We start from the raw sequence: 20,919 nt of genomic DNA on the forward strand, positions 1-20,919 counted from the left end.
CACGTGTAAGAACCAGTGTGTAGTATAGGTCATCAAATATATGGTATATTTGCTAAGCTCAGAACATTAAATCAGTGGTTTGTTAACAATTCTAATATCTGCTGTGTTTGACCTGACATTTTCATTGATGATTACATACATGAAAAAATTTTAATAGGAATAAATTACTATATTGTCATTAGCAAAGATGTTAAATCATTATTTTGAAAGGGGTAATTCAGTTTACATTCAGTTTCTCAGATTGATACCTGCACAACATGGTCCCATAGATGGCTTGAAGGTGTATGCATGTGAATATGTGCCTCCATCAAAGAAAAGATGGAGAAAAGCTGTAGGGCTTATATTCCCTGTATCGGGAACAAGTAACCCATATTTCCTAGTTCAAATGACAGGATTAGTATATTTGCTGAAAGAAAAGTTGATATAGTCTTACCCATTATTTTGCTTTCATAGAAGTCTGCTGTGTGATATGATGGGTGTCCAGTAAAACACAGAAACAGAAAGACTCAGCTGACTTGAAAGGCTAAGCTTGAGAACACAGTCTTTGCCATTCCATGTAGACCTTAGATGACTGAATGCAGGAACCTTCATTGTAAATGTAGACAAAGAAATCAATTCCAGCTATTTGTATTTAAGAAATCTTCCTTAGTTATTGTCAGGCTGTTTATATTAGCCTGTAAGAACAAACAGCAGTCTTCTGCTAGTTCATCTCGCCTTTCAAGGAAGAGAACTTCTCTTCAATGTAGATATATGTTATAAAAACATAGTTTATATATTTTATTAATTTTATTTTTGTGAAGGAAAATAAATAGATGTAAAAATTTTGCAGAGTTGTTCAGTGTCTATGATGATGAAGAATATCCTTCTAACTGCTACATCCAACACCAGCAGCTCTCAGCTGGCAGCATTGCTGCAGCTGCAGAATCAGTTAAAACAAAACAGAAACACAAGTGATCTTCTAAAATGTGTGGAACAGCAACTGACTGCTAATTCAATGGTAACTTTCTGAGCTACTTAATTAGGGGTTTATTGTATGTTATATAAATGCACACAGAGAGATATTTGTGTATACAAGACATGAGTTGGTGGTGGTTTGGCAGTGCTGAGAGGGTGGGTGGTTGGACTCGATGGTCTCTGAGGGCTTTTCCCACCTGAACAATTCTGAGATTCTAAGAGCCACCCCTGTACCTTCCCCTGCTGTCAAAATCTTGCCACGTAAACCAAATACAATTTTATATAATACTTGTTGGTGAACTGTCTCTCAAAAATAAATGTTACTATGAAATATTCTACTCATTTCCTTTGCTAATACTCTGCTATTATTTGATAGCATTTTAACTTCAGAAACTGTAGCGGCAGTAAAAGTCATGTTGGTATGGAGAGTGGACTAAGATACAGTATTTGTAATTTGTTTTAAATAATATTTATAAGTTCTTCTGCACTGCACAAAAATTATACAATCATAGAATGGTTGAGGTTAGAAAAAATCTCTGAAGGTCATCTTGTAAACCCCTCCTCCTCAAGCAAGGGCCACCTAGAGTTTGTTGTCCATGACCATGTCCAGATGGCTTTTGAATTATTTCCAAGAATGGAGGCTCCACAGCTTCCTTGGACAACTTGTGCCAGTGCTTGCTTCCCTCACAGGGAAGCAGTATTTCCTGTTGTTCAGACAGAGCCCACTGTCCTGGCACATCTGCTGAGTGTGTGGGACTTTAGGTACATTCTTTCCTTGAATTACTATCAATTTTCTAATGAAAGAACTGAGAATGGGATTTTTAAGTCTATGAAAATAATTTTACTTCTGAACTACCGTACAGGCATGGAGAAACCTCTGTATTCCTGTTGAACATTTTAATATAGTGGATGAATTGCCATCTGGTTTCTGCATAGTTATTCTCCAGCATTCAGAAGACAGGTATAAAATTTTATCATTTTGATTTAGCACTATTTGCTACAAATATAATCTTTTTTTACGTGGTTGAATATTGCCTTTTACTTCTAATTTTGATGCACCTGAATTTTAGGATAATGAACTAATTAATATATAAATAAAACTGCCTGCAGCCCAGTGTTATGTTTTCTGTTTCATTCCATTTCCCTAATTATCTTTTAAATCCCCAGAGGTCACTTGAAAGGTTTCAAACCATTCTTGATGAGATTCCTAAGTTCTGTTAAGAGTTTCCTGCTTTTATTGCTTATGCTCTTGGAAATGTTAGAAGGGGTCATATTTAGCTTTATAAAACCTCCAATTATCTGATTATTGCAGCCTAATTAGCTGCAATAAACTAGCTCATAAATTGAGCTACAGCAACTGACTATGAGAGCATTCACCAATTTAAAAAGTTTTTAACACTTGTCATGGAACAAATAGAAATCTACCTTATTGGTTACACAGTGATAGAAGAATTTACCTTACCACTCTCAGTTTGTTCCAGCTAGAATTTGCAGGTTTTTGCAACCAAGGCGGGGGTAGTTACTGCATCTTGAGAGTATTTGTGAGCACATTGAATTAGAGGACAATAATTACTCATCTAATAAATCTGAGTCATATTAACAAGGCTAGACAGTCAAATAATCTATTCAGCACTTTTCTGTTTTTCACAGATCACAGCTGTACAGTTCGTTGATTGAGGTGCCCAAAGTAAGTACTGCAAGGCAGAAAGGAAAACTCACTCAGCAGATGGGTAAGTACCTCTTACTTGTAAGAGATAAAAATCATTGCACTGATGTTATGAGAAGGCTCATATCTTTCATTGTTGCAGTTAGTAAACATTTTAGATACTTTTAAAAAGAATTTTAACTCTTCCTAATTGCCAAGGAACATAAATTCATAAATATGTGTCTCATTATCAGATGTCATGTATCTAGTCACAATTTATGTAATTTTTGTTTATATTTGAAGGCTGAAGTTGTTAGAAATAAGAGGTTTTTTTCATTGTACATATCTGTATATATTGTGTGCTTATCTATCTATCTATCTAAATTTTATTTCAAATAACACCATGACTAGAAACTGATGGTGTTTATACAGTCACTTCTTCAAGTACAAATATGTCTCAAAAAGACTATTAAGAGGGTGTTATCTTTTTTTTAATAGTGCAGGCAAAAGTCTCTCGATTTCCTGTGAATCCTGATGTGTTTCGTATTTTGTTGGAAAAAATGCGTCTTTACAAGCAGCAAAAGATGAAGAATCATCTTAAACAAACTGTTATCCACAACTTGAAAGAGAGTGTCTCCAAAACAGATGTGGTAATATATTTTTTTACCTTATCTTTAAAATTGGGTGAACGACATGTACTAAAAATATGATTGGCATTCTTTATGCAGAATTTTTCTGTTCATGCCAAGTGTGGCATCCCTAGTCTTCACAGTTACTATATGCTCGGTACTCTGCTTCAAAATGTCATCTTACTGTGCTATAGTTGCTGTATTTGTCATTCAAGACCTTTGAAATGTTCGGTAGTTAATCAGAATTAAAATCCTCTCTCTTGATGCTGGCTGCAGATGAGCACTAATGGAATCTGCCCTGAGGACACCCAGGACTGTGAAATGTAACTTCGGGGGGAGGTGAAAATCCCCAGTCATAGCAACCCCCCAGAAAAACGCAAGAGAAAATCCAAAAAGGGAGCATCCACCTGCACTGCCTCAGCTCTACAGCAAAAGCCAAGAGGCAAGAGAGAGCTAAGGCGCAAGGAAGCTCTGCTTGGGTGACTGACTTATACAAAGGGCTGGCACTCCTCTGCCCCGTGGTTCTGGTTCTGGCTGCAGGGCCTGAAAGAAACAGTGACAATTTTGGGCACAGATAGATATAAGATGCAGTAACAGTAACCCAGACTGCACATTGACAAATTTGGTTCTTGAATTATAATTCTGTTTTATTCATCACGTTACCATCTTTCTGTTAAAATACCGAGTATTGCACGTGGTTGAAGTGTTGATGGTCACTTTCTCTTGCCTATGGCCAGCCTTTGTTGTATTGGCAAGTTTGTAAATATTGTTGTATTTGGGTAAATCGAAAAAAAAGGTGCTAAGGTAGTGTCAGGTTGAACAGGTGAAAAAAACAAGTGACTTAGGTTTTTAAAAAGCATATTAATTAAACTTCCAGGACTTTGCATGCACCCTATACTGAGCCACACAAGCCCTGGATGAGGATTTAATTCATTAATAGCAACACTCTTCACCATTTAGTTTAGTTTGTTCAGTTAGTGGATTTTTGTCCATCTAGGTTGATTTTACAAACCTCAGTTTTCAATGTCTTTCTCTCCTGCATGATTCTATTTTCTCCTTCTCTATTTTCTTCGTTCTGATTAATTTTTTTCCTAAATTGGCTCCACTGATCTCTCCAAATGCTTTCATTTGCTTCTTCTGTCATTCAGTCTATCATACAGTCCTTCTATCATACAGATTCTGTTCGCTTCTCAAAGTTGTCCTTATGCAGTTTCTTCTCATTATTTGAAGGAACACATTATAATTTCTTTCTCCTGTAGTTTTCTGCCATTCTCCATTGAAATTGCTGAAGTATATTCATTATTTAAATAATAAGTATTGACACCTTCTAGTAATTCTAATGTTAGAGTATTTTGCAAAATGCTGGTACAAAATTTTGAAATAAAGTAGTTTTGAATCCAACTTCTTATATTTCTATTTTCAATTTTATGATCTTTCACATTATTTTGTTTAGTCTCTGATTTAACATATTACAAAATTTATATATATAATGGTATTTAACAAGAATGGAGATTGAAAGTATTCTAATTTTTGCTTCTATGTGTGTGATAGACTCGAACAGAGAAAACAGGTGATAGTGAGCTTGATTTGACATCAGATTTCTCTGAAATAGTAGAAATGATGGAAGACTATCTGAAACCAACCCTGTCACAGTTTGATTTTTCTGCTGTCAGGTAAGATGTATTGACTTTGATTATAATTTGTGAGAACAGAACTGTGACTCAAGTCCCTCAAAAAAAGGAATGGTTTTAGAAAGGATACCCTGTTGAATGAAGGTTTCATGTCTTGAAGGAGAATTTATTCAGGATATGTCAGACTAAGAGACTGAGAAATATGATGAACAAATGGCCATTTCTGAGGAACACTGTTCTCCAGCTTAAGTTATGCTTAAGTTGAAGGTCAAGATGCAACAGTATAATTAAAATTATTAAAGATAGGATTTCTAAAGGACAGGAAATTCTAAGGGAGAGTGTCCTTTGTGTTACATTTCATTGAAACTGATGCAGAAATTGAAGCTGGTAATATTTTCCATTAATTTCCTCTTCCCAGAGAATCCCAGTGTGTATCAGTTTCATCAGCTGAAACAGGAAAAAAGAAAGTGAAAGATAAGGACACCAAACAAGTTGGAATGCAGGGTATGTGCTCCCTTGAGTTGTGTGTGTGTGTGGACAGATACCAAAATCTAGTAATTTCAATTTTAATTTTATTTAAAAGAAGGAGAGGACAAAGGCTTTAGCATTGTTTTTCTCTGTTTTATGTTCTGTATCAAGTCAAATATTTCAGTATACTTTCAAAGATAGATTTAGATGCTGGAGCAATGCTTCTGTATTTATTTAGAATCTTCCAAACCATACAGTCTGTAGACACCTAAATGAAATGGCTTTATCACAAATCAGTTTTCGGGAGAAGACCTAGAATAAAGAACTTTCTTGAGTGGGTAGATCAGTAGATGTCTTTGTTTTGTCTACTTTTTTTGCTTTTATCTCTATGGACTCTCACAGGTTGACAGATTGCATACAAGCCTAATGCTACAGTATGTCCCTAAACACATCTCAAGAATACACATCTGCAAAAACTGGATAAATTGTCTCCCATGCATATGCTCTTTCTCTGTAGAGCAGAAATATTGCCATAATAATATTTAGTACTTTTTTCCTTAAATAACAGAAACAAAATTTTTCTACAGAGCAATACAGTATTGGATAAGAGTGCCTTTACAACTCTGTTCATTTTAGCCAATCACTGCTGTGGCAGTTTTGCATTTCCAAATATTGTTTTCCTGAATGTATTGTATATACCTGGACTTGGACCTGGGATGGTTGGTAATTAATTCAGGGATGTTTTTCCCTCTGAAGAATTGGTGCTAACAAGTGCATAGAAATTTGAGAACATCTTAAGCGTAATTATATAAAAAAGAAATATTTTTTCTTAGTGCAGTTAATCCACAGTACAATGAAGTTCATGTGTCATACAGTGGAGGAAACTTAGGTTTTTACATCTAACTGCAATTGTTTACAGACAAACTGAGAACTAAATCTCAATAATGTTCTGTCACATCTCTTTAGATACACCTGTGGATTCAGGATTGTGTGTGGTATTACTGGGGGATACATTATTTATGGAGTTGCCTTTGGAAGCTCTGAGTATATTTAAGGAAGAAGGAATAAGTTCTGTTTCCAGAGATTTTTCTCTACAGTTTCTCTACAATCGACTACATTGGGCTGAGTCAGGTACTATTAGATAACATTTTTTCTTGTAGCATAATGATGCATAAAAAAGATACTTAAAATTTTAAATATTAATTGTGGTGCATATTTTACTGGAAGAAAAGCACATGCAGTAGGTTTCCATTATCTTAGGTGGACTAGATAGAGCAGCAGACTTATTTCAATAATGTACAGGCTGATTATAGGAGCAGTGGTAGCTAATTTAAAATAACCTGACGCATTACACAATTATGTAAAACTTAGTGGAATCTAAACCTGTAAGCAAACTTACAAGCATGTTGTTAAAATTTCAAAGCTATTTTCAGCTGCATTGAAAAAAAAGGAAGTAAGAATTTACACTTCTGTAATTTTTTTTCGCTACTCTAAGACTTTCCTTAAAATACCAAATGTAAAATTTTACTCTCTGAAATACTTTCAGTTCTTGTGCTACACCTGTGCAAAATCAATTCCCCACAGGCTTTATGAACTTTCCCTACTGCTGACATTTATACCCTACATAAACTCTAGCAAAATGAGGTTAAGTAAGGAAGTTGGACAGTTGGTAAACTTCTCCTTATGGCATCTTAAAGCTGTTTTCTTAGATCTAGAAGTGAGTAATAAATGCAGGCACCAAGCCATTTTTGTATTAATCAAAGATACAATTTTTAACTTTATTAATAGAGGGTAAGCTGCATTTTTCTCATATGTAGAGAAAACCACATAAAATTATTAAAACTAGTTGGTCCAAGATAAAAAATAGACCAAGTATAGAAAATCTGACTCTGTACCATGAAAGTATGCTGTTATAGAGAGGTTCTTGTATTGTGTCTGTTTCTGAAATATTTAGTAATACTTAGCCTCCAGTATAGCCTGTTCTGTTTTTCCATTTCACTCATTTTTTAAAGGGAAAGAATTGTAAGTTATCTGAGATGAGCATATTTTTAGTTTACATACTACTACAGGCCTTTCAGAAATACAAGTTTTAGAACATGTAGGGTTTTTTCTATTTCTGTTTTTCCCTTTTTCAGTGTGGAACTATGGTTACATAATTTTAGAAGTAGATAAATGAGAGGAAGCATACTGAATGAGGAAACATGAGCAATATGATCTCAAGCTTCCATGAACTTCCAGGGCACTCAGTAAAAACTGGCTGAGATGTACTCTGGGTGATAATCATATATACAGTGAGAAACATAAGACAGTTTTCTGTGCTTTCTAAAATTCCCTTAAAGAAATAAAAAAATCCAATTCAAATACAAAACTTCAGTTTTCCTTTAGATCTCTGCGTGTCCCATAGAAACTTCAGTTATTACATTAACATCAACAATTAATAGATATGGTAAATTACTTAGAAAGTGTTTTGATGATCACTATTTAACTCTATCCAAAATTGGCAGAAGCATTTCATGTCTAAGGAATCACATCTCCTCCTTGTTTTTCACTTTAAAGACTTTATTTTTAGGGAAGAAGGCTTGGGTAATGTCCTTACATTGCCGTGTTTTGAAATGAATTTTTATGTTTTGTTTTAATCTGTTATTGTTATTATTTTTATTATTGCTGCTAGCAGTACTATTACTACTACTACTTCATGATATTAAATATATACAGTCCTTCAAGGACATTTATTTGCTAAAACTGCCTATACATTATTTTCTTTTTCTTTTCATTTTCACAGAAACTGAATTTAAAAAAAAAGTTGAAATATCTAAAGAAAAAACCACAAAAGCTCATCAGAAAAAGAATGTCCAAATGGTGAACTTTCCACATTTTTTGTAAATAACCAGAGAACTTGCATATAAAAGTGTGAAAGTGCATTGTATAAAAGCTCATTAAGTGTGCTAGAATTCTGAAGTGGAGTGAATGTCTCATAAGTCCATAAGAATCTTGCTTCCTGTTGATTTTGCAAGGAGTTTTTCTTTGAAGAATTATGCTTTATAAGTGGGACACATTTAATAACCCACAATGAAGCTGCTTAAAGTAACTAAAAATAATTTCTGCAACAAAATATAGTATTTTGTATAGTGATTGCATATGTTTTATAAATCTGTATTTATATTTGCGCATATATACATATATGAGCGCACACATGTATATATGTTTAAATGTGTATATGCATTGTAGCTAATGCAGAATAGTTTATTAATTTCCACTGACAATTGAATAATACCATGATGCTTTTAAACCCTGATTCAAAACTTTGTTAATTGTTTGATGTGTCTTTCTCTTAGTTGTTTGACACAAATAATGCAATACTGTTAGTATTTATTTGGAATTTTAACATATGTTAAATTTTTAATTGTAGGCTCTGGTTAATCGTGATCTACCTTCTAATTGCTTGCCTGTTGATACACGTAATTTAAAATGTATCCTTTCACAACCTATTAGCTATGTGTATCAGCTACATTTCCTTCTTTTGTTGTTTGAATACATTGTTTGTGATTAACTGTTTATCAGATATTGTGGACCCCTATAATGAAGGAAGAGAAGCAGGTAAAATATATTAAATAATATTTTATTCACGATCTACCTGTGGAATTTAGAATTGTTTTGTACCAAAAAATGAAGTCGTTGACATCAAGATGTTGGCAAAAAAGCATTCCTTTTCATCAGAACAGCACAGCCTATCACCTGTGTGTGGTGCATCTGTGAAACAGCACAACCAACAGTTAATGGAGGTTTTTAGCTCTAGAAAGACAGACTGGTTGGGTTGGAAGGGACCTATAGGCTCATCTCATTCCAGCCCCTGCCATGGCAGGGACACCTCCCACTGTCCCAGGTGCTCCAGCCCCAGTGTCCAGCCTGGCCTGGGGCACTGCCAGGGATCCAGGGGCAGCCCCAGCTGCTCTGGGCACCCTGTGCCAGGGCTGCCCACCCTCACAGGGAACAATTCCTTTCTGATATCTAACCTGAACCAACTATGTTTCAGTGTGAAGCCTTTCACCCTTGTCCTGTCACTATGTGTTCTTGTAAATAGTCTTTCTCCATCTGTCTTGTTGGCACCCTTCAGGTGTTGAAGTAGTTACTAAGTCTAAGCACCATGCAAAAGAAGCTACAGAACAATCAGTAGCATAACAGAGTGTGTCTCCGTGGGTTTGCAGTTCTCCTTCATAGCAGATCAATATAAAACACTTCATGTGCTCAATATCTGACTCTAGAGTGTATCTTTTAACTTATACTAGTATGAAAATGTAGTCAGAAGGAGAAAATTGTTTATCATTAAATGTGCAATGTCCTTGGAGAGAAGAGGTGATTTTGGGGTCTTGTTTCCTGAAATCAGGACTCTGGAAACTCAGTTAGTTAATCCACCCACTTAAGTCCTCTTTGAGCCTCTGCAACAGAACTGTATGAGCAGTACTGGTTTTCAATTCTTTACCCTTTTTTCAGGATACCTAAATTTTTTTCTTTGTGTCCTTAACCTGTCTACCAAATAATCCTTGTTCAATATAAAAGACACCTTTCAAATGGGCACCCCAATTTTATTCAATAATAATAACAATTGTTTTAATTTTAAAAGCCAGACTTAGGTTTCAAAAAACATGAAATCTAATGATGACTTAAAACCCCATAAATACGGTAGTGTCATTTTAAAGTTACTGAAATTGAGATTGCCCAAATAGTTTGTTACATTAATGATGATGAAATTCTGTTATTACAGAAGATTCAAGTCCTTCCCGAAAAATACAGGAAATACTAGAAAAATACCATGACCGATTTACAGTGCAGTGGGAAGGTGTCATTGGCAATTTGTGTGCTCCAAGGTATGTAATATTCTATCTGCTTTCTTCTTTTATCCGTATTTCTTGTTTAAAATTGTGCCTATTTTCAGAGACCTTGTTCATAAAATAGGGTCACATTTTGCTGAGCTGATAAACACATAGTAAACCACTATTGTTGTATCAAACACAGATCTAGGTTTGTAGACAGAATATTTCAGGGATCTGAAGTAGAGTGCCACAAAGTGATTTAAGCAGGTGGGTTTTGTCAGAGTTGCTGTATATGTAAACAATCTAATTTGGATAGAAAGTCTTCTGGTGCAGTCTTTGATGAATACACATATGTGAGCAGCAGTGTAATTTCTGGCTTTGCTCATAATTGTTTGTAAATCCAAGTTGTAAAACCATAGCATCTCCATGCACCTTAAGCCAGCTGTAAATGGGAGCGCAGGTTTCAGAAGCAGAGTGGTGAAGGTACAGCAGTTTCCAATTTCAAACGCTGATCATGATGCTACTACCATTTTATGGAGTCCACTCATAAACCCACTTTGTTCTTCATAGAAATACTTTACTTTTAAGATCATAGCCATAGGGGAATAAAAGGGACCTCAGGAGGTCAAAGAGTGACAAGCCCTGTGAGACAACATGCCCATCAGTGGACCTTCCTTCCTAACTGCTAGTTCAGCAGTCAGTCCTTTGGAATTTTGTCTGCTTAGCTAATAGCACCGAGTCGGTACTCTACTATTTTTTCATAAAAATTGCAAAGATCATTATTACCAAATTACAGTTTTTGCTGCCAGCTGGCCTGATTATCCACATCTCTATTTAATTGCTCATATCCTGGTGGGTATACACGACTACTGCCTTTGAATGTTAGACAAAGACTGTATTTTAAAGCTGTACGATACATACAGCGGTGATTTTTTAAAATTTTGTTTTTTTGATGGAGAGGCTGGTATTTAACTAAAAATACACTGTGCCTCTTGCTCGCTATGATATGTTACTGAGTAATCATTTTAATACAAGAACACAGTATTAATAATTCATATGATTTATTACACTTCTCACAAAATTCTGCAGCCATGTTTACCTTCTTGCTTTGCATGCTGACTTTTGTTATAGTTATTCTTGGAGTAAACAGCACTGAACTGTTTGCTATGGATAATTTCTGAAAAGTATGCTTGTAAAAGAGTAACACGAAAGTAACTTACTTTCTTCCTTCTTCTTTCCTTTCAGCCAAGCTGAGTGGGAGCAGCTGCTGACAAACTGTAGCGCATTTCTGTTCTATGGGATGGAGAGATTCCTGTCTCATGTGTTGCTTGATTGGTTGGTTGCTATGAACATCCCAAGTAAGATAAGCAAATTGAGAAATGCTTTTAATTGCACCAACTTTTATTCCTAGATGTGTCTTATTGTGTCATTATCACAATATTGATGTTGGCAATTAAGGGCTTTTTTCTAGATCCAAGGTTTTTAGTCAGAGAACCTTTGTATTATGTAGGTTTTATTCTGTTGCACAGCTTTCTTGTAAATCCTCACAAATAAGCTTAGTCCTTCTTTGCTCCCATGTGTTGGAATTTCTTAGGTTTCAAAAATTAAGTCAATATCTAATGGTTTTCTCAGTAAACCATCTCATTTTCTTTGCAATTTAGTATTTGGTTGCAAAATATTTTTTTAATGGTACGAACAACCTCTGCAGTGCCACTTCAAGTGCCAGAATTTGTAAGTCTCTGCTGAGGCAAGCAAGAATTGTCCTTCAGGGCTAGGTTAATGCTGAAGGATTACCCTGGTATTGCAGAGCATTTGTAGACTCTGTAAAGTCTCTGAACCCTCTGTAGAGGATATTTTTTCTCAGTTTCCTCACAACTAATTAGTCTTTCTGTTGTAGCATAAGGCTTAGATTCAGGACTGGTTTTTCAGATTAACAATTTTCATTTCTCCTCCTGTTTTCCTTGCACATCGGAAGAAGCTTGATTTCAGAATTGTGCTGAATTTGTCAGGGTAGCTATTTTCTGTTGACATGTGAAAGTGAGGACAGTACACATCCGATTGTGAAGCCATGTAGAGCAACAGGAAGCTTCTTTATGAAGCTTTGATTTTAAAAGTGATTTAAATATCTATATGTAAATATTACAAGAAATAAGAAAATATGTTTTCTCTATATTCATGGATCATGTCTTAAGTTGGTGTTTCAGATATCCATAAACCAGATATTTACAGGTCTGGCAACTTTTGGAAGGTTGTTAAACCTTGCCCTTTTTCCCACTCTTAAAATATGCCAGAATTAATTCTGTCTGAGATTTCTGAAAGCTCTAACCTAGACCAAATAATATGAAGTATTTGGTTTGGTCATTTACATGATGAAATAAAATAAATAATTGCCAAATCCGAGCATGAGACCAGGCTGACAAAGAGAATGCAGTGGTTTAGCAAACCCTGAAGTGCAAGATTATGATACAAATTAACCTTGCTTTATGCGGGGTGTAATTTGGGGAGGTCTAGTGGGAGATATTATGCTTCAGGGCAAATAATCAATTAATCACTATTAAGTTAAGGTGTGACTGCTTAAGGGGCGGAGTTGCAGAGCAGACTCGAGAGATGGATCGCAAATTAAGCGACGTGCCCTTGCTGGCGTCAAAAACCCGCCCAGGTCTGTATAGGGGTAGCTATACAGGAGTGTCACGTGCAAGCTGTGTAATAATTTCCCACTCTACAAAGTATTCCAAAGTTCTCAGCTGGAGAAAAATATCAATCACATAGAGTAAGTTACTGCTTGAGAACATTAGGAGCCGTCAAAAGGCTGCACTACAGCTTTTGTGCTTAGTTTTATTAATAAATATGTATGCATTGATATGTTTATATGCATTTAAAACATGCTTTTAGAGGAAAGATTGACATATTGGGAGGAGATGTGATAGAAGTTTTAATTGTGTCAAAGACTTTCCAGGCAGAGAGGTAATTTACTTCTCACCTGCTTGGGATAGGAGAATAAATAACAGATTTAAGCTACAGCAAACCAAATGGCAAAACCTTTTAATTCTGAGAGGATTCTGAGTTGTTTCATTGGAGACATTTAAGGAAAATAAGGTATGTTAGGGATGTAACTTGGTTGTACATTGTGGACAGGAACTGTGGTACAAAAAAATTTCAGTACCTGCATACCATGAACTCTTCCAGGAGTTCGTAACTACGGTTGGGTCACGCAGGTCATTGGCTGTAATAAGATGGTATGTGGACTTCATTACCAATTATGCTAATGTGGCATGGGGAAAAAACCCAGCAAAACACTATGGAAAAGTGTTGCAAAATTACGTGAAATAATGCCAGGATGAGTATTAGTGTACTTTTACATAATACTTGACAATTCCAGCTGAAACATGTAGGTTTTATACTAGTGGTTTAGACTGTGTTCAAGACAGTAATTAACTTACAAAAGGCCTGATTTACTTTAATTGTTGTGCTGGGCATTATTATCAGTGCAAACACCATTGCTATATTTTTTCCCAGAATGCCGTTTGGTGATTCTTCTCGATCTGGTAAGATCACAGCAAAGTTACCAAAGAATTGCAAACTCTGATTTCCACAAAAGGTAGGTAAAGTCAATTTCAGTAAAGTCCACAATAAAGTAGATTATTTCAAAGAAAAGTTAAAATTTTGAGTTATGAATATTATCCTTAACTTCTGCAAGAAAAAGAGCTTCTTTATAAGACTAAATAGGATGAAAGCTCTGTTAGAAGGTTGTGATAAGAAAATATGACACAGAAACCTTGCTATATTACACATACCTCACAAGTCTGAGAGCAGGATTCTCCAAATGTTCTAATTGAATATATAAAATTTTCCTTTTACAGATAAACTGGTAAGAGTCCCTCTGAGGGTTCATACATGGAAAAGTTTAACAATCAGATTTTTATTTAAACAAATTATTCTAGCATGTAAAATAACCCATTCAGAATTTTTTGTATTAATTGCAGATTTTTAAATCTTTAAAAGCATTCCAGTATTTTCATTGCTTTTAACTTGGCAGGTGGTATGGTTTACATTCTTTTAATGCATGTCCACCATGAATTCTTGACAGATGCCACAGTGTCCTAATTTTATTCATTAATTATTTAGACCATGCTGGATTTTCAGATAACCTGATCGTACTCTTGAGGGATGAGATGCCTTGCAGAGAGATTGTAGATAGATTGGAGCATTGGGCAATCAACAGTGACATGAAATTTAGGAAGAGCAAATGACAGACTCTTCACTGGTGACAAAGTGATGCTGGACACAAGTGTAAACCTGGAGAGGGGCAGCTGGAGAGCAGCCCTGCAGAGAGGCACTAGAGGCTGAGCCAGCACTGTGCCTGGGCAAAGAGTGAGCAAAGCACATCCGGGGGACATAAATATCTCTTGACTTTTCTAATTATTCATTCCATGAAGAAGAAATAGGAAAAAAATTCTCTAAAAAATACTGTTTAATTAGTGCAACAATGCATAAGTTAAATCTAGTTGTGTGTAAAATGCACTCTGACATTCTTTATCCTTCTATCAAAAAACACTGTATATTTAGTTATATTTTTATATATTATGTACATTTTTCTTTTATTGATCTCATAATTCTGGTCTCCTTTAGTTGTCTACGTATTGCTCTAGAGAGACCAACAGAGACAGCAATGCTTCTAAGCCTTACAGGTGTTGGTTCTGTACTAGCCGTCCAGTGGTACACAAGCTTGGAGGAGAATGCAGAAAGGCTGGAGACCTTGTTTGAGAGTGAGTGTTTGTGTTTGCCTCAGCTGGGTGTGTACTGCTCCAGACCCTCGTGTGTGTGCTCAGGGACTGTGTGTATCTGCCGTCTCCTGTCTCTTCTGTCTCTGCAGGTGAGCTGCATGCTGGAGCCACCGTGTGGTTGACAGCTTGATCTTTCACGCAGAAAACTAACCTCCTTAAAACAGATTTGGTGGGGTGTTTGTTTATGGTCATATGGTAGGAATAGGATTTATATGGTGAGAAGCACTGCCCCGGGATGTGGCCATCTTGTTACATAAACTATGGGGAAAAAATCCCCTGGATGTAACTTATATCTGCACAGATGCATTGCTTAAATCTGTAAAGATATCCTTTTTCATTACATTCTAAATGAAAAACCATTTCATGGTTTTCACTGTTTCATGGTGAAAGCACCAGGCTGTATGGTTGATATTTTCTTCTTTTTCAAAACTTTCATTAAAAACTCACAGAAACTAATATTTCTTTGCAGATTTGCTAAGGTTTGGTAAAACGACTGGGCAGACAGTCCATGCTCTTCAGAAAAGTAGAAGTCACAGGAAAAGGTGTTCCATGAAAAGTAAGAATTAAAAGGATTAATATGAAAGACTGGCTATAAACACTAACTAGAACCCTTAGATAGGTAGCTCACAGGTGTAAGTGAAACCTTACAGATGAGCTCTTACAATTTTCTCTGAAACTTCTTAAAAGAGCTGGGAGTCAGAAGACCACTGATACAATAACATAATTGGAGTAGCTATATTTTATATAAATAAAATTTTGGGGAGGCTTTGACATAGCTGACCAAAGGCTAAAATTTTTTCTCCAGTGAACATGTAGTGCTCAGTGTTACTAACAAGGTAAATCAGGAGCACAACATAGACAATATAAATGGTGTGGGATTTTAAATTGCAAAAAGATGAGTAGGGTCTGCTGTGATTTTATACAGTCTGCATTGTACAGGGCATACTAGACATGAGAAATATCTGGCATCTCGTTGGAGAGAGGGGAAGAATTTCTGAGTAAAACAATTTCTAATATACTGTCTATAAAATTGTACTGCTATTTTTCAATGTACAGGACTTACCTTTAAAAATAAGGTTTAATAAAATAAATCTTATTTATAGTTTTAACTGTCATAGACTTGAAGAAAGAGCTCAGATCAGAAATATTTCCTAGTTTTCAGGTTTTCTTTTTCAGAAAATGCTTCTTCAATATAGTGACAGTTGTTAATATTTTTAAAAGAATGTTAAAGAACCACAAGTATTAATCTAAGAGAAGTTATGTTAAATGATGGCACAGCATTCTTATATTTAGTCATATTCAGAAATAACAATGGTTTTTAATACATTTTTATAGCGGAAGCAGATTCTCACAGCTCTCCTGGAGAAAAAATAGAAGAGCAGACTGTTTGCACTTCCTCAGATCCTCCTGCAAGTCATCCATCATGTTTTAATTGTGTGCTCTACGGTTTACCCAACATAATGCTGATGTAATTTCTGTCAATATTTTCAGGCTGATCTAAGGAGAGGTGAGATTAAGAAAATGTACATATTGCTGTTTCAGATGCAAACAGTTTGATATTAGAATGTCAGGAAAATAGCATATATAGTTCAGAAATTTCAGTTAGTGCTGTAGGGTTTTTTTAACTTAGTGAATCCTTTAAAAATTTGGTAAGTACCAACATTTTAAAGAAAAGTGGGCTTGATGCATGAATGGAATTGGAATGTATCGATGTCAGTGCTTCCATTTGGAAAAACATTTCCTTGATGTATTTTATTTTCACATGGACAATTCATCAGAAACATAGCTAGAAAATTTACCAAGTGACCTTATTCTGAATAAACTGATCTTTTTATGTGGAAGTAGTTGTAGTTTAATTAGAAAACAAATTAGTGTTAAATAAAATGGTTAATAATTTTTGCTTTCTTTATTTTCCTGTGTTTTTCTTTAATAACATTCCCAGCATAATTCCTTCCCAATCTCCCATCCAGCCCTGCCCTGTGGCACTGGGAGCCATTCCCTGTGTCCTGTCCCTCCATCCTTGTCCCCAGCCCCTCTGCAGCTCTCCTGGAGCCCTTCAGGCCCTGGCAGGCTCTGAGCTCTCCCTGGATCCTTGTCCTCTCCAGGTGAGCCCCCCAGGTGTGCCAGCCTGGCTCCAGAGCAGAGGGGCTCCAGCCCTGGAGCAGCTCCAGGGCCTCCTCTGGACTCATACTGGGGACTCTTGAGCTAGATGCAGTTCTCCATCTGGACTTTCACAAGAGTGAGAAAGTATTTTTATTATATTAATCAGTCAATTATTTTAATGAAATAAAAATATTAAATTAAAATATTTTAAAATTTAAAATACTTATCTGTTTTTTAAAAGAATTCTAAAGTATTCATTTATTTGACTATGAGCTCTTAATTTTTACAATATTATATAGTGTTCAGCAACCTGCAGGAAAAAAATCCTACCAACTAATGACCCAGAAATAAATTACAGTAGATACACCTTAGGACGTATGAGTTCTCTTGTCGAATGACATTGGCACAAGCCCAAACAACAAGAATAAGAGCTTCTGAAAATATTTCATCTACGTGGCACTACATCATTCCCATGCACTGTATTCATTCATACAAGAAATATTAAGCAGTTAGTGCTATTCCATGTATCAAGGGCTTTAAAATAACTTTCTGAATTATGTCTCAGCAACATAACAAATCACACTATCAATTAGCTTTTATAACAGAAATGACATTTCATAATATATTTTAGCATGAAAAGAATTGGTCAGCTAAAATTTATGTAATCTGAAAAATGTGAGGAAGAAAAAAATCCTGGTGAATTTATTGATGATGTTCTAGGAGAAGAACATAATTTGAGTTGTACATAGCTGTCCAAGAAAAGTGTGTGGTTTTAAATAGACTGCAGTAAAAAGCTGCAGCAAGTTTGCTACAAAAGGATAAAACAAACAAAAATAAGAGAAGCTCTGTCATTAGTCCCTGGTTTAACCTCTTTAAAATTATACTTCCTTAAGCAGTCCTGAAGCAGTGATTTCCTGTCACATGTGTGTCTCTCTCTCCAGAGCTGCAGCAAGGCTGCTGTCCCTGCTTTGCAAAGGGATGCAGTGGAGCAGACACCAAAACAGAGCTGCTGCTGCTGCAGGTGTTTGTAGGCAGGGAAATTAGAGCAGATTTTAGTGGTGTACAGATCATTCCCATAATTATTTAAGACCATTCATCTTGAGTTTGAACACTAATTTTGTGATTTTACAACCTTCTAAGCCTTCCAGCCTGTGCTTTGGCACCGTCTGACCTGGAAGCTCTCCCACAATAGGGTGTCAGAGGGAATTGAACCATCCTATATGAGTGTAAATCCTTTCTTCTCTCGCGTGTGGATGAAAGACCAGCTCATCAGTGAAAAGTCACGAGGAAGACTCTCATCCCTTAAAGTCCTTCCTGGGTATTAATTCAGGCCTCCAAATGCAGTGTCTTCGTGTGGATATAGCGACAGATAGTTATCAGCATGGGTTTTAAGGATGTGGTCAAGTTAAAATTTAAGGCATGCCCATGTGTCCTGAAATATTTACTGGTTGGTAGAAGACCCAGATTGGTACTCAGGTGATAAATTGATGAAATACTTCTCAGCCAGTGATAGAAGAGCTTGTGGGATCTTTCATGAACATGGCCGCATTTTCAAAAGTAGCAGGCACATCAGTCTCCACTTCAGAATAAGAAGAGAAGAAATGTATTTAATATATTGCAGCTTTCCAGATGGTTACTTAAGGCTTACGGTTACCTACAACTTTCTTAAGAAGAACAATTTTAGATCACTTAATGTCATGTTTATAAAAATGCAGTATGGAATGTTAACAATATTGCTGGTGGATAAAATATCAATTCTAATATTCCCTAAAAGATGAATCTTGATACCTATTATTATATGTATGTATACTTTTAAATATACTAAAATAAACATTGTAAATGCAGTAGTCTGTCTATGAATAAATGTTTTCTTCCTCTGCCAAAAGAGTGCTTGAAGTCAGTGCTGAGTTCAAACAGTTGAAGCCAACAAAATAAGGACCCCTTTCAGAAGTAAAGGCCAATATTTTGGTCTAGGAAGGTATAAGAAATTAAAAGGGTGTTTTGTGACAGTGACCATTACTATGGGAAATATTTAGGAAGATGTTTCTTTGTCACTGAATAACTATTGTGATTTCTTTTCCCTTTGTTTCATAATATGCTTCAGCCTCACACATGATGGCAGAAGAGGGTGAAAACTGTCAAGATTAAATTGAAAGTGAGTCATAACTGAGCTTGAGTGGAGCATCCTTTCCAGTAACTGAATGTTCATGACTTGTCACTTTTCTTTATAGTGTCATACTTGACATTTAGCATTTAAAATTGTTAGGAGAAACTAGATGTTTACAAAGATGTACAGCTTTTCCAGAAATCAGGGCTGCACTAATTTGGATATGTGTTTATTTCCTGAAAAGGCATCTAAAAATATTTTTATAATGTTCTGGCTTTTTTGATGACTTAATTTTCTTAAAGAAATTGAAGTTAATGTCATAAGTTTCTTAGCAAGGTGGATGGTAAAGACTTCTGTTTTTTACAGGCCTACCATAACCATAATCAACAATTTCACAATTTTAAGTTGACATAACTTTTCTGTGCTATAGGTACACTGAGATAAGCTGTAGATAATAACAGTGAAGTAAACTGAAGAATCAGATTCATTATTGTCTAAAATTATTTTTAATTTTGAGTGGGCTTTTTTCTTAATTTTGCCCAAGTTTGTCAATTATGAAAGATGTCCAGGGAGAGGTCCAGGAAGCAAAGAAAAACAAAACCTAAGTTTTTCAGAAGTGCAGATGGTAATATCCCTTGACAAGCATAAACTGTACTGGCTTCTGTGTGAAAATATTATGTAATACAGGTGTTTTATTATCTGACTGGATACCTGGTAGTAAATCAAATTTATATCATAGCAACAGTGTCCACTCTACTCTTCTCTGTCCTCTTTTTGATGCCAAAATTTTAGGAAAGAGATCGGTGTTCCCAATGTGTTTTGATTAGTGCAATGAAGACTTGGTCGTAATCCATCAGTGAGGGAGAACAGTTTCATATTGTAGGACAGAAGTGTTCATTTGGAACACTGCAGGCAATGGCTTGGAGAACAGCCTCTTAAGTACAAAGTGGGTTTGATGAGAGAACAGTGACAGTGGAATTACAGTTAAGACCTGTAATCTGCAATATCCTGGAAGAAGAATGTAGGGAAACAAGTTTGTGATGACAGCATTTAATCTGCTCAGAGCAGACATCTTGACCTTCATTCTGGTAGTAATGAGCTTGTCTGCTGGAGTTGTCAGCATTGCAGAAGCAGCCAGAACAGTCTGTTCTCCCACTGATGTGTATTAATTACCTGTCAATACACCAGTGGAGAGAATTAACTAAGACTTCCTGATGGAACAAAAGAATGGATTTCAGAAATATTTGCGGATATTTCTGAAATGTCTCAGAATTTATGTCACGTCCTCAGAATTTACCTGGGCCTGCAACTCTTGAAGTAGGTTGCAGAGTAGAAAAGGAGTACGAAGTACACTGCAGCTGAGGTGTGTAGATGACCACCTGTACTTTGGTTAATCCTGAGAGTGAGGCAGCAGCTAAATTGCATAGATCATTGTGCACAGTACTGGCATAGAGTTCCTACCTTGTCATTCTGCATCTGAACCTCTCTGGGCCATTATTTTTTTCTGATGATTAGCAAGTAATCCTGTCACTGTCACTAAAAACACAGGTGCAAGCTTTCTGCTGCACTGGTGCTCAAGAAGCTCAGATACACATGGATACAGAGGTGCAGGCATAGAGTGGGAACAGACTTCAGCTGAGGCAGAATTCACCATGGAGATACACTGCCAGTATGCTTTGCTTATGGTGTGTCTGCTGTAGCAAAATATCACTGACATAACTACCTTCTGAAAAAAGGTATGAAATATGAAAAAATATGGAACAGAAGCTGTTTCCAGCTTTTAAGTT

The 20,919-nt window shown here is 35.9% G+C and overlaps 1 protein-coding gene across 1 annotated transcript in view; it reads left to right on the forward strand.

The window, feature by feature from the left end:
• CFAP46 (cilia and flagella associated protein 46) overlaps positions 1-16,740 on the forward strand; it is a 68,064-nt gene extending 51,324 nt beyond the window's left edge. Inside the window, exons 44-59 of the mRNA XM_038141536.1 lie at positions 830-997; positions 1,818-1,915; positions 2,605-2,684; positions 3,098-3,249; positions 4,780-4,901; positions 5,278-5,363; positions 6,294-6,458; positions 8,110-8,186; positions 8,737-8,797; positions 8,889-8,924; positions 10,090-10,192; positions 11,384-11,496; positions 13,655-13,736; positions 14,768-14,904; positions 15,392-15,478; positions 16,258-16,740. Coding sequence (XP_037997464.1) covers positions 830-997; positions 1,818-1,915; positions 2,605-2,684; positions 3,098-3,249; positions 4,780-4,901; positions 5,278-5,363; positions 6,294-6,458; positions 8,110-8,186; positions 8,737-8,797; positions 8,889-8,924; positions 10,090-10,192; positions 11,384-11,496; positions 13,655-13,736; positions 14,768-14,904; positions 15,392-15,478; positions 16,258-16,394 — 1,704 coding nt within the window. The 3' untranslated portion in view covers positions 16,395-16,740. The remainder of the gene's footprint in view (positions 1-829; positions 998-1,817; positions 1,916-2,604; positions 2,685-3,097; positions 3,250-4,779; positions 4,902-5,277; positions 5,364-6,293; positions 6,459-8,109; positions 8,187-8,736; positions 8,798-8,888; positions 8,925-10,089; positions 10,193-11,383; positions 11,497-13,654; positions 13,737-14,767; positions 14,905-15,391; positions 15,479-16,257) is intronic.
• Positions 16,741-20,919: the final 4,179 nt, after the last annotated feature.

This window comes from Motacilla alba, chromosome 6 (genome assembly GCF_015832195.1).
Source record: "Motacilla alba alba isolate MOTALB_02 chromosome 6, Motacilla_alba_V1.0_pri, whole genome shotgun sequence".
Lineage (NCBI taxonomy): Eukaryota > Metazoa > Chordata > Aves > Passeriformes > Motacillidae > Motacilla > Motacilla alba.